Genomic DNA, 14,486 nt, shown 5'->3' with positions numbered 1-14,486 from the left:
GATTTCTAATAGATGGATGGGAAGCCTACAAAAACCTAAGTTGACCAGGTTTTGTAGGGCAAATTTCAACGCTTGAACAAAAAAAAAAAAAAAAAAAATCAATATAGAGGATGTTTTTGCTTTTGCAGCTTAACTTGCCATGCTTTTCAGACAGGTTGGCGAGATTGGGGTTGTAGTTCTTAAAACGCCCTGATTTAAATATTAAATAGGCAGCAGTAAGACAACTTTTATTCCCGTCTCAATAAACTCCTTTAGCTAGTGCCATACTAAGCCCTTGTAAATAAGGCTCAATGTTTATATTATTGGTATAAACATATAAATTCTATCATTGCTCACTATATTGTGCCATGGAAATCAAATTTTTTTTTGTTTTTTAATCTCAACTAAGGGCCTTGTGTACTAAGCCACGCTGTAGGCACACTAACTTTTTAGTATGTGCTAAAGATTAGCACATGCTAACGATAGAGACACCCATTATATTCCTATATGTGTCTCTAGCATTAGTGTGCACTAATTTTTAGCGCACGCACTGAAACGTTTGCACACCTACAGCGTAACTTAGTAAACAGGGCCCGAAGTTTTGTTTTGTTTTTTTAAATTGCCTTTATGGTAGCATCTACCAAGTCCTACATAAAAATAATTTTGAACTTTGATTCTGCCACTTTAAGCCTATGGGTTTAAAAAACTTCAGTGCCACATTTTGATCCTTAAATAAACTTATGGACCCTTTTACTAAGCCAAGTAAGTGTCCACGCACGCCCAACGCGCACCAAAATGGAGTTACCGCATGGCTACCATGTGGCTCTTGCAGTAATTTCACTTTTGCTGTGTCCGATACACGCAAAATAATTGTTATTTTCTGACACGCGTATCGGACGCGCGCCAAGTGGCATTTGGCACGCGTAGGTCATTACCACCTAGTTACCACGCGAGACTTTACCGCTAGGTCAATATCTGGCGGTAAGGTTGCAGGCCCAAATGGACGCGTGGCAATTTTGATTTTGCCGCACGTCCATTTTCGGCAAAAATTTTTTAAAAGGCTTTTTTTACAGGCGGGCTGAAAAATGGATTGGCATGCACCCAAAACCCGCGCCTACACTACCGCAAGCCACTTTTCAGCGCACCTTAGTAAAAGGACCCCTTAGGAAGTCACTGAAAGCACACCAGGCTACACATATCCTTGCGAGAGCTCCCATGACTTTTCATGTATTTGTTATGGACCTGCTAGGGTCTGCTGTCAAGCTTATTGTTTAAGAAAGAATTACAGTCATACTTATTAAAATTACAGTAAACCATTGTGTAAGTGTCTGGCGCTCTTCAAAATATTTCAAACTGTGCTTTCCATCAAGCTAGAACCCTACAACTGGCCAGTGTCCAAAGCAAAGAGTAAAGTAGTTGTATACAATATGTGTTCCTGTGTTCCCAAATATAATCAATGTACTGTATGCAAAGTCTATCTTGATAATTGCTTAGCCTTTCTGCAATCATAAAATGATTCTTACTTTAAAACACTTTCCTAAACACATAAACATACACACACAGCACTCTTCCCTTGAAGAGCACAGAAATGCCATAGTCAAGAATTGATCTTTCTTACCTTGAGAATTAACATTATCGCTGGCACGTCAGAACTGTTCAGATTGCTCCATTTTCATCTGTGCAGTAAGGTGTCGGGTGTATACTATGCCCTTTTCTTTTCAGAAGCAAGAAGGGCGATCAGTTTATTGCTACAGTGCAAGAGTTGCATCCAAAATATATTGATTAAAATTACACAAATTAATGTTAGCAAAAGCACAGAATCCACTAGAGAAAATATCCTTCTGGCAGGTTCTTTTCCAAAATGAAGATTTTCTTGTTTTATTCCTAATGCAGTTACCAATAGATAAGAATTGTTTTTATCTATGTAAAGTTCAGCATTTTCTTTGTTGTCCAATTTCCTTACGTTATAAAGAAGTTAGGGGCCCTTTTACTAAGCCGCATTCAAAAGTGGCCTTGCTGCGTGGGAAATTGGCGCCTGCTGGGCCACTTTTTACTACGATGGGAAAAGGGCTTTTTTTTTTTTAAACATGGGGCAGTAAATGGTTGTGCGTCAATAGTAAAATTAGCCCATGGCTATTTACTGCCTGAGCCATTACCACCACCTGTTTAGTAGACGGTAAGGGCTCAGGCAGTGTGCGGCAATGTGGCTGATCTACTGACTACGCCGGGAACACCTCGAATGTTAGAAAATTATTTTCTACCAAGGGAAATTGCGCACACCAACTTCGGAATTACCGCTGGGCTCCCGCGCTACCCCAGTGATAGGGTCAATTTGGCGTGCACTACCCGTGCGGTAACCCTACCACACACTTTTGTAAAAGAGCCCCTTAAGTTTCTTAAACCATACATTTTAAAATTTAGAATCAAAATTTCCTAGTTCTCTTAAACATTTGTTTTTGTGGACACAAGATTTGTTGGGTTTTTTTTTTTTTGGGGGGGGCGGTGGTATGTTTACTTCAACTAATTTTACTCCCTGAAATAGATGAGTCTTATTATATATTATCATTCCGTATTGGGGTTTAATTGGAGTAGCCTGCTTCAAATTCCACTGCAGCTTCTAGTGATTTTGGGCAAGTCACTTAACCCTCCATTGCCTCAGGTACAATCTCAGATTGTGAGCCCTCTAGAGACAAAAAAATACCTATTGTATCTGAGTTATATAGCTTCCATAGCTTTCATGCAGTATATAATTTATGTATATTCTGTGTTTAAAAAAAAATTGGCAAATATAGGGCCCTGTTTACTAAACTGCGTTATAGGTGCGTTAGTGTTTTTAGCTCGTTAACCATGTGCACATGTTAACCATGTAGTGCCTATAATATCTCGATAGGTACCTACACGAGTAATGCGCACGCTAATGGTAGGCTCGTTAAAAATGCTAATTCACCTTAGTAAACAGGGCCCATAGTTAATATATTTGAGAACATCACAAAATGGTAAAATATTTTTGTGCTGGTCTTAGGACTATAAATGTTATAGTTATTACTTTGTAATATATACAGGTATTTGCAAAACAAAAACTACATGGTTGCATCTTTAGACAGTGGTTCATAAAACCGGACTGAGGTCTAGAAAACAAATCAAGCCTTAAGAAATACTGGTTTAATTTAGAAGATTTTTTTTTTATTTACTGCTTTATACAAAATAGGAACAGATGTCCCATTCCACCCATATACTCTATACAAATAAAAAATATATACATTATTGAAATCAGGTAAACAGATTTTACACAGATCGAATATGCACACAGTTTAAAATACATCTTTTTAAATATTGGTCACAGATTCCTAACAGGATTCCCTAGTATTTTTTTCTTATCGGCCAAATTTATAAAATAGTAGAATTCAAATAAAAATGTCCCATTTCCTCTCTCCAGCTATAGAGAGCTGACAGAAGGAAAGGCCTCATTACAAATACTGGTCAACAAACAGTAAATTCTCAAACATTGACTGGAATGTGCGTCTGATGGCCCTTCTTAAGCAGTTTGCTAACTATAGATTTGATAGCATACTTAAGTGCTCCTTTTGAAGGACCTTATTCTGCAATAAGACAACCCATTCGAAACCTTAAGCACTGTTATCTAGCTGGTTAAACATTTTTTTGGGCCCCCACACAGGAGGTTTTGTTGGGAACTTAAATCTAGCCTTTGCCTTACAGGTATGCCCGATTCCTCTTTACCCATTGAAAGGAAGCACACTTCTTCGGCCTGATCTTCATCGTTTGACCTGGAATGATGTGTATATTGACTCAATCGTGGCCTAATGTTAATGTGCCTCCGGCCTCCGTTATTCCTGAAGGCCATTTAGTTTGTACGACTTACTGCTGTTCACTCTTGAGTGCTGGCACTTCTCATGTGTACAGGAGACGTATTCATAGCTAACAGCAAATAACTAGGCCAACCTAAATGGTTTCAAAAATACAGTACAGTCATATAAATATTGAAAGGGAAAATTATAGTACAGTCCCTTCAAAAAAGAAAAAGGCTTCAACGAAAAGAAAAACCAATGCATAAGTGCACGTTTAATTGGAGAACTTAATAAGTATGGTAAATTGCATTTCAATTCAAGACTTTGATTGTTAGACACACTTGAAAATTCTCGGCACTGGAAGCGTTTTGGTTACAGAATGTTTTTAGTTGTTTTGTTTAATTTTTACAGGCCTGTGTGTTGGGAAAAGCCGACTTGTCGAAATTGGTAGTCAGGTCAGGTTCTTCACCATAAGCCTTTTATCTGGCTTTACGGGGGATTCTTTTTTAACATACAGAGAGTTCACTACTGTAAAGAAAAACAAAGATACTAATAAAGACACAGGTTATAGTTAGAGTGGGGACGGGAGGGCAGGGAAAGAAAAATCAGCTCATCTTCTGTTTCACATTTAAAGCTGTGAAATTATAAGTGTGAAATTATTTTCTGAATGAGGGCTGAGTGCAGCTATGACAAACCTATTTTTTTTTTATCACACTTCTTTTGGGCTTGCCAATCTTAAAATTATAGGTATAGGCACATATATAGTAAAGTTTATAGATGAATACACTGGAATGTATACCTAGGCATACAGTATGAAGGCTTACATGTACCTAAAGCTGTCAGTTTGCCTAAGTTCTAATAATAGAACTCTCCCTGTGCTCTGAGCATCTTTCCTTGACCCATTGGGTTTAACCTTTAAATCAAAAGAGCAAAGCCTTTCTTAAACAAGTTTTCCGGATAGGAGGTCTCTGTATATAACCCAGGATGATTATGACAGGTAATACATCCCATATGTTACAGGGGCTGTGAATAATCCTGGTACAGGTAAGGCAGGTCTCTGGAAGGAATTAGTGGGCCCATATAAAGATGCAGAGCCCAGGTGGGCCCCCAGCGGGAAGGGCAATGCAAAAGATGGCAGCAGGGGCTTGGCAGCCAACTTCAGCTTCTCTAGTTCTGCTTCCTGGAGCCTCTTCGCTTTGGCTCTTCTGTTCTGAAACCAGATTTTGACTTGGGTCTCTGTAAGGTTCAGGGAGCTAGAAAATTCGGCCCTCTCCGCAATGGATAGGTATTGCTTTTGTCGAAATTTCCTCTCCAAAGCAAGCAGCTGGGATGTGGTGAAAGGGGTTCTGGGTTTCCTGTTGTTTTTGTGTTTCCTCAAAGTACATGGAGGAGGGCTGGGGTGTCCTGCAAAAGAGGGGAGAAAAATAATATTCACCTTAGCTGTTCATATGTTAAGCTTTGGGTCTATGGAGATTAAACTCATCCCTCCCAAACCAAACTACATCCAGGATGCTAAGACATGTTCATTGCGCAGATACCCAAGAAAAAGTTTGCACTTCGAGAAGCTGGTATGCTTCTATCACTTTACAGATGAGGCTGCCCTGCTGTTTACTGACATGCGGTTTCGTATTAAAAAACTTTTTTTATTCGATATTTAATTATTGAGCATAGAACTACTTTAAACCAAGAAAAAAAAGATAGTTAAAGAAAAATTGGGCCTCATTTTCTAAATATCTTTTCCCCTTTTGCTGCAGTCAAATGGTTTTGAATTATTATTCCTTCTTTGTTTCCTTTTTGCAAGAAATTATTTTTAGTGCATAAACAAATAGAGAACAAATTTTTGGACATAGTTTCTGCAAAGGATTAAAACATATTTTCTCTATTTCATCCGATCACTTAAAAAATGTTCAGAGCACATTTCGCTCCCTAACGACACTATGTTAAGTACATGTCTTGTTTGATTTAGGATTCTTTGGTCTCTCTGGAGAGATTTAAAAATGAAAACACTAATCCAAAATGAAACCCTTCATGCTGAGAGCCTTTGGATAGTTGTTCATTAAATTGCTACTTTAAAAAGTGTAAAGGTCAACCACTGTTTTGCCAGATTTAGGAAGGATTCTGTCTTTTCTAAAATAAAAACAATTTTAAACTTGGCCTTGAAAGCCCCATACTTTCTTGTTAAATTCTATAGATGCCTGCACAGACTTTGCAAGCCAGTTCAAACATTTATGTAAAACTGATTCAAATGGGAAAAGGTTCAATCAAGTACTTCTGTATCAAGAGGTTAACACAAGACAACCTGTTAGGTGAAAAAAAAAATTGAAAACCTGCAAAAACCACCTTCTGACTCTTAAAAGTGATCTGATCTTAAAGCCAATCTTAAAAAAAAAATTACTTCTTCTTGGCATATGCAGAATTTAATAGACAAACCTTTCTAGAAAACATATGGATTATAGGATCTGAACTGCTGAGTCCAGGTTCCTGGGGGAAATGTTACTCAACCATTAAAGTTCTCTTATGGGCTAATTTTAATTGTAGGCATTCTGTGTGCTTTGTAGATCATAGAAATGTATTGACTATTCAGATCTAAACTGGAATAACTTTTGATCATATGGTGTTCTCAGTGTTTCCTTCTCCCCCATTCTATATTTTTTCCTCAATTTTGGGAAAAGGTCTGGAAAATGCAGTTTATATTCAATATAGTTTTCTGCTTACATATCAATGGATTAAATTGAAATCCTACTCTAAGTTTAACATTACCTCAAAAGAAAGATTTAGATTTTTGTTGTCTACAAAAGTTTATTTGATTGTGAATAGCTGAAAGGATAACTCACTCAAGGTCCATTATTGATTGAATATTGTGTGTATGATAAGAGTACAAAGGATAGTTATAACCGTTTAGATTATCTAAACAAATTTGGAACTTAAAAAAAAAGTTCTACTGAGGGAGAGAGCTTATTGAAGTGCAGCTCAAAACAAAATTGTTCCGGGATTAAAGTTAAAACGCCTAAAATTACTGCAAGTTTTCTTTGAAAAATAACACAAATAGCCTTTGAGGTTAAAGATCTTTTTTGCTGAAACTGGTTAAAATTCTTTCAAACCCTATCATTCAAAATTTCGGGGATTTCCAGAAGGTAATGGGAGAAGGCTTTGGAAAAGCGATGTTAGCAAGTTTCATTAACAACACTTGATCTTGCCAGTGAATCGCCACAGATTACAGTTACAAAAACTGTCGTACACGTACAGTCGTCTGGTCTGGGGTCCTTCCTTGCTGCCTAGTATTAAATATATTTATTTTGAGATACGTACTATGAACCAAATTACTAACAGATACGTTTGTACTACAAAGGCAAAGAAAAAAAAAGTTTACAGAAGTTCAGTCAGAAAAGTGTGTAAAGCAATTTCTAGGCCGAAGTAAGATAATTCCACTCGGTGATGTGGAAATATATTGTGGTGATTTTCACTAGAACCTGTAGAACAGTAGGAAGTTACTTTAAGCAGTTTTTATTCAGTAGGGTTCTCTTGTATGTTAGGATTACGAGGCCGTGAACCACTGACAGCATCCTGCCGCCTCATTACAATGTCCATAAAAGTGATAGAAAAATAGAAAGTTATGATATTGGGTGTTAACTGCTTTGGCTGATCGCATCTAGCTAATAGGGAACATAGACAAAGGGAAATTTTGTTAGCAGATCGGGTTTATTCATGCACTAAATAAGTTTCCTATTACAATAAGTGGTTCTGATCCCCCCCCCCCCTTTTTTTCCCTAATCAAAGTATGACTCACTTAGGAGACAGAAAGAAGGGTAAAACCTCTTTCTAGCTTATCTCTTGTTCTGAAGATGTGATAATTTACATATTTTATAATTAGATGTAAATTATATTTATAATGTTGACATCATCTTTATGAACTAATCCGTCACTCGGCTTCCCCGACCTATTTGAATTCCAACACTAATTTTAAAAAATCAAAAAGTGCACCAGAAGAATAGGTTTGGTTTTTTTTTTTAAACTTTGTCACTGCAGGAATAAATTTAGGAGACATCTCTCTGTTGCTTGCTCCAAGACATAGCCTTTATTGTTTTACTGTCAAATGAAACCCGACTTTAGTGAAGTCGCCGTGAAGTTTAATTATACTCTAAAGAACACTCCGAATATCAGCTCTACTTAGAATTAAAAACAGGGAAGTGGTCTTTAGGTAATCCGGGATGTAAATCCATTGCAATAGTCTGTGCCTTAAGTGTACTTACTTGGAGGGGGAGAGTAGGATGATTTATGAAACCACGAGTTTGTTGCTTCCTTGTCCCCCAGACTCTCTAGGTCGTGCTTTGATCTTTCCGGCAAAGTGGCAAAGTCTTCCCCCGAGTAACCTTTGTCCGCATAAAGGGTCCGTGAGGGAGGCTGCTGCTCTCCAGTATGCGCATGGTTAACCGCTAACAGTCCGGGCTCCGAAGACACAGTCCGAAAGGGCTTTCGGTCCGAGATCAGCGATTCAACGCTGAAAGGAAGACTAGATGCCTGAGTTCTACAGTCCTTAGAGAGAATTTTTGCACTGTCGGTAATATTTGTCGATTGCGATTCTTCTTTCCCTGCATCTTCCGTCTCTTGATGTGTCGTTTCGGGACCGAGAGACCCCTGGCCTGGATTCATGGTTAGTGAATAGGGGGCCATAAACTTTCTCTTTGAGAAAAAAAAAAAAGATTAAAATGCTACTTGTAAGTACTCCACTGTCTGCTATTTTAACTGGCAAAGGGAAGAAAAGAAAAAAAGAAAACAAACAAAAGAAAAAAGCACTAGACACAACCACCAAAACGATTGCCAAGACCTGCTTCTGCAGCCCTGTCACTTCACTGTACCTTCTGACGCGTTCTACAGCTATTAAAGTGCCGCAGTTTTCTTTTCATGGCACCGCCCTCCAATCAGAGGCTTCGCTCCCACCCCTGACGTCAAGCAGGAGCTCTCTGGATTGGTCGCCCTGTGTCTGAAAAGGCATCAAGACCGATTTTTGAAAGAAATGAGTAGTTAATCATAGATGTCTTGCTGGGGAGGTTTATTGATAGCTTTAGGGCTCTAATCTCCAAGGAGTACAGAGCCACCAGAGCAATTTTAGTGCAATTAACCAGTAGGGCAGCCTTTAGAAAGCGTCCTTCTCCCCATTACTGAGCCTCTTATTGAAAGCGGGAGAGGGGGCAGCCCCTCTCTGGCATGCAAATAGTGTTGTCCTAAAACAAGGCATCTAAACAAATTAGTTTCATTTATCCGTTTGATGTGAACAGCATTACCCACAAAACAACTTCTTTGTTCCAGTCTGCAGCTTCATTTTTTTAAAGTGTAAACTATAAAACTTTAGTAAACATATTTATTTGTTTTAGCTTCTGAAAATTCAGTGGGGACAATTCTTTAGCAAACTGTAAAGGCTACAGGAGGCGATTACGGTTAGTGTGTGTTTTGTTTTTTGCAGTGTGTTGTGTGGGAATGAGCTCTCTGTAAATTTTCCTGAACTTTAAATTCGACTTCAGGTCTCCTGTTTTACTTATCAAAGTAATTGCTAATTTATTACAGCGGCCCCAGCCATTCTGCTGTTCAGCCTGTCTTGGCTCTTTCAGGTTATTGCAGCTTCAATTGAAAAGCACCAGGCAATCCTTCACCATAAGTCAAAGCATTTAATAAGGCAGACAAGTTATGTTTTGGAAGGCGCCAGGCTCGGCAGGATCAAAAAGGAAGCTACCTCAGGGAGAATAGGCAACGGTTAACTCTACTTAACCAATTGTCCACACAAAGTGTAATGTCTAGTGCATGGCTGAGAGGGCGAACATTCTCACAGTCTGATTTTTTTTTTTTAATTTGGTTAACTCCATAAATGCTGGGATTCGTTTTAAAAACATTTGGAATTTTAAGTGAAAGCATTCCTGTTTACACAAAAAGCTGCACAATAATTGCATGTAGATTTTAATTTTTGAATGGAATACTATATTATATGTATATATAAATAAATCCAAATAAAATAAATATATTGTCAGATCTGCTCCCCCCCCCAAAAAAAAAACTAGTTGCTTTTTTTTTCTTCTCTCTCCCCCTCTTCATTTTAAGATTGATGTGTGTGGTGTGGTGGTGATGGTAGTGGTGCGGGGGGGGGGGGGTTACAGGATAAGCATTTTAGAATTTTTAATTGTATTAATATTTTGCGAAACTGAAGAATTTCACAATTCTTGTTCTCTTACAAAAGAAAAAAAGAAAAAAAAACACGTGAATGAATTGATAGTGAAATCTTTGTGCAGTCTTTTTTTTCTTTTTAAAATAAGTTGCTATTCTTTATTCACAGGTGTTAACATGTCACATTAGGTACTCATGCCTTCGTGAAATGTACAGTAACAAGCTGCTTAGTCACGGTGGAATCATTTATGTTCCAAAGGTATCTTGGCTTTTATTATAAGCAATTATTAAAGTCCCATGACTGGGAAAAGTACTTTTAAAACTAGGTTAGAAGATTACTGGATGTGTGATGTCTCAACCAACATTTATAGAAGATATTTAAGTTTAATTTTTATGCATATTTTTCATACAAACTTAGTTTTATCTGTTATTGACTTTTAGTGCTATAGGTATGTCAGATAGTATGCCGACAATTTTAAGATCTCACAAAGTACATGCAGCTTTGAAACTCCAGCTGCCCACATTACTACTATTGAATTTTTCAGGAATGTGCAAAATTGTGCCTGTTATAATTTTTAACAAAATAATTTGGAAGGCACATACTTTAAAGGTTAGTTTCCGTAGCTGTGGAAAATTGGTCCGGCTATGCGTGGAAAATTTAAACTGATGCTTACTGGAATCCGCATGGAAAATACAATAAGCTTTTTACCGGCTTTTAAACACACATTTCACTGTCTTGAATTATCTGAATTAGATTAATTGCGGGAAATAAAAGCTCCCTTTGTTCTCATTGAGAGAGGATTTTCTCTTTGTTTAGGAGGACTCGGCAATGTTGCTAGAGATTTACAGGTAAGGTTAATTTTTAATTTTAAGTCTTTTAAACAGCTATTACCTACTTTCCAACAGTCGTACACATTCGAATTGTATATAATGTGTTAATGATGTGCACTGCAGAGTGCATTTCTGAACTGGAAACGATCACGCTAGAAACCATTACATATTGAGTGATCATCCTTATTCATAGCTTATGCTATGATTAAGTTTCATTTTTAGAGCATAAGATGTGCCATACTGGGTCAGTCCAAAGGTTCATGAAGTCCAGCATCCTATCTCCTCACTGTGGCCAAACTTGGTCTTAAGTGCAAATACTTTAAGAATAAAGATGCAGGGAGAGAAACGTGGTTTTAAGTATGGGGCCATACTGTAACTAAAGAGGAAATTATTGGTCTTCCTATGAAGAAGGTAAATACAAGCCTTAATGGGAAATGTGAACTGTAAAATTGTACAGCGCTGCGTAACCCTAGTAGCGCTTTAGAAATGTCAAGTAGTAGTAGTAGTAAAAGCTAAGGCTGAAAACCGAACTTTCAGTGGACAAAAATGTTTTTCTTCATAAAGAGCTAATGGAAGATACCACACTTACGCTATGATTTTAAATATTGCTGGTGCTAGGTGAGTTACTATTTGGCAGTACTTTTTTTTTCTAGTTAGAAGATGTAGTAAAAGAAAGGCCGTCTTCAAATGTTTATCCCAGTTTTCTTTTCATCACTTTGGATTTTATTATTATTATTATTAATCCCCTCCCCTGAAATTCTACACTATTAAAATTTTCTTTAGAAGGGTAAAGTGGTTGTGAAAATTGAATTAATCTGCAGGATGTGATGGCCAATACAAAGTTATGGGACTGATCACATATAAGCTACATTTTAGACGCCTTCTTGATACTGATATACAACTAAATTGTTTTGCCCCCTGCAAAACTGCAGCGATGGTCGGAATTCATCAAACTAAATCTGTTTTATTGTAGAACTTTATAGTCGAAAATAGCAATTCAGAGATTCCAATACTGTATTCAAAAATCGTTTCTTTCTTTTAAGAAAAAGCATTACAAGACAATATTAATACAAGAATACAACTATTTAAAAATATTTTCATATTAGCTGAACCCAGATCTAAAGAAGTGGGCTTTGAGTAAACTAACATCCTCAATGTAGTGAGATGAATATAAAGTTTCAGCCAGACTTTAGATCCTGATTGTAAGGCGCTAATAGAGGATGCGCCAACAGTTTGATACACGAGGAAGAAGGACAGAAACATCTAATACCATCAAGTCAGATTTCACTGCATGCACAAAACTAAGCCTCATTTAGGGAAGGTATTATTAGGAAACCGTGAAAAATGTCATCTTTTTCTTTTTCTAAGTACATTGTTTTAATGAAAGTCAGGTATCCCGGAAGTGTATTGCACTCAACTTTCCATGATGCTAAGTTAGAAAGCACAAGTGGCTTGAAAACCAGTTTGTTTATAATGTGCCTGTGATCTGTTCCTTTACTGAGATACCTACTCCATCATTAGACTCAAAACGTTCTGTATTTATTAGTTATGTCATTGTTTTCTTTGCAGGGTATATAGATATGTTGTCATTGACCATCTTGGAACTGCCATACGTTTTTTAAAAATTATATATGCGATACTATGAATAAAATATACTATGTTTACCAACTCTTAAAAAAAATCTTTGTAGCGCGACTGTCAGATCTCCATGTACAGTTGTTAGATATTGGATTCTAAGTAGTAGTGAATAATATTTATCGGAATTATTTCCTGTGAAATAGTAAAATACAGAATTCTTTTTTTTTTTTTGGAAGCACATGCAAATGAGGAACGGAAAATGCAAGACCGTATGGTTATGTTTTACAGGACAGTGTAAAGAAATTCCCGTTTTCTAGTAGTTCTTCTACGTCAGAACAGGATGTGATTGGACCCCTTGGATTTGCAGGCAGTTAATATATTTTTATAAATGTTAAACCTCCTGATATTTGGCTACATCATATATTGTATATATTTGGACACCGACATACAGCAAAGAAATCAATGCAAAGTTTAAGATCCATCTGTCTCTCATTTGTAATGTCCTCTAATTCTCTTCTCCCTTTAAACATGGCTAAGACTCTTGTGCGAATATGTAATGGCCCCTTTTTAACAAATGCATGCCAGATTATGTGTCCATATAGGCTTCAAATAAAAGAATAAGCGTTTTCTGTTTGAACATTAGTGGTCTTATATGTGAATAGAGATACTTTATACTTTAAAGTTATCCTTCATAATTATTAATACTTGGTGTCTTTATGGCTTCTGTCTAAACATGGAAACCGAATTAAAGTTTAAAGCTCAGTTAACATTCTCTTTCCATATGAACGGAAATAATTTCGAAAGCTAAAACCCCCTGGCTTATTAAAATAGCATATAGGAAAATGTGCAATTTAATGGGGAAGTTTTAGCAGTATCGTTCATTTTCTCATAGCTAAACATTCCTGAGCGTTCGTCCAAATATTTTTTTATGGTAAAAAAAAAAAAAATCTGCCTGTTTTGTGAAATCTAACCAGCAAGCGTTCTTGTGCTTATTTATTAGTAACATATGACACAAAACATACAATGTGGTGCGGATTAAAAAGTCAATGGATAGTCCCCCAAGCATTTCATTATATGCAAATTAATTTCATATGACAAGGACAAAGTCACAATGGCTTAGCGAAATGAATATTTTACAGCAATATAGGTAGGAATGACAGAAGAGAAGTACAACAAAAGAGGTAGGAGAGGAATGAGAAAGAATTATAATTTCGGGGCAGAGAGGGGGGGGGAAGTAAAGAACAGAAAAAGAGAAGCAAAAATAATCAGAACGAAATATACATAAATCATATTGTGTCGCTTCCGATTTTTCGTATAATGTTGACACAGCAGAAAGCATAGGGTATATTTTTTCTTTCAACTTAGTCTACCAGTAATCAGTTCTTGAAACCTTGACATTTGGAAGAAACTTCTCTTTTTGTTTAAATTGACAATTGCTAACATTTAGTTGAAAACAAACGAATATTCTCTATTATACAACCTTTAATAAAACTTAGACTTAAAAAAAATGAATAATTGACAGCCAATCACCGATGTACGGTGTCAGATTTCCAGGAGCAATGTTCAAAGAGTTTAAATACTATCTCTAGAGTAAGGAGTAGGTTTACGACGGGAACATTAACAGCCATCGCAAGAAAGGCTACAAGTACCTCTATGACAAATCTACTGACTGTTTTTAGAGCTGAAAGTGTTAGAGCTGGGTAGATTATCTACAGCTGGTGAGATCTGGTCACGGCATTTCCCACCCTCTAAATCTCAAGGTTACATAAATTCTGAGCTTTTCTGAACTACACAGGATTTTCATTTACTTTTCATTAAAAAAAAAAAAAAAGCCATCAATCAAAACCACCACCAATAAACAAACAACAGTTCAGCCTATTCCAAGATAAAATTTACCAAATCGCTTAATTTTGTTCAAATTGATTTTTGCTCCCTTCATCCCCTCTCTTCCTCTCCTTTTTGCATGTGCAAATCAGAAGCAACAAGCTTTTTGCTAGAGAAAGGATATATTCCCTGCATCAAGAAAGGGAAAGAGGGTAGAATTTGATATACTGCCTTTCCGTGGTTACAATCAAGGAGGTTTACATATTATATACAGGTATTTATTTTGTACCTGGGGAAATGGAAGGTTAAGTGACT

At 36.8% G+C, this 14,486-nt stretch overlaps 1 protein-coding gene across 1 annotated transcript; it reads right to left on the bottom strand.

Annotated features, from left to right (window-relative positions):
- Nucleotides 1-3,177: 3,177 nt before the first annotated feature.
- Nucleotides 3,178-8,614, bottom strand: LOC115471162 (homeobox protein MSH-C-like). Its single transcript, XM_030204864.1, has 2 exons — nucleotides 8,036-8,614; nucleotides 3,178-5,189 (listed from the first exon to the last, which is right to left on the bottom strand). The coding sequence occupies exons 1-2, from the start codon at nucleotides 8,454-8,456 to the stop codon at nucleotides 4,774-4,776; spliced, it is 837 nt and encodes a 278-aa protein (XP_030060724.1). The 5' UTR covers nucleotides 8,457-8,614; the 3' UTR covers nucleotides 3,178-4,773.
- Nucleotides 8,615-14,486: the final 5,872 nt, after the last annotated feature.

The sequence above is a fragment of the Microcaecilia unicolor genome, chromosome 5, assembly GCF_901765095.1.
Source record: "Microcaecilia unicolor chromosome 5, aMicUni1.1, whole genome shotgun sequence".
Classification (NCBI taxonomy): domain Eukaryota; kingdom Metazoa; phylum Chordata; class Amphibia; order Gymnophiona; family Siphonopidae; genus Microcaecilia; species Microcaecilia unicolor.
The sequence above is the reverse complement of the archived record's forward strand: the minus strand, read 5'-3'. Positions and strand labels throughout refer to the sequence as shown.

Bases quoted from the DNA above. Each gene is read 5' to 3' on its own strand.
- LOC115471162 (XM_030204864.1), bottom strand. From the start codon at position 8,456: ATGGCCCCCTATTCACTAACCATGAATCCAGGCCAGGGGTCTCTCGGT. The intron at 5,190-8,035 runs GTAAGTACACTT...CCTCTTTTGCAG, and splicing joins ATCCTACTCTCCCCCTCCAA to GACACCCCAGCCCTCCTCCA.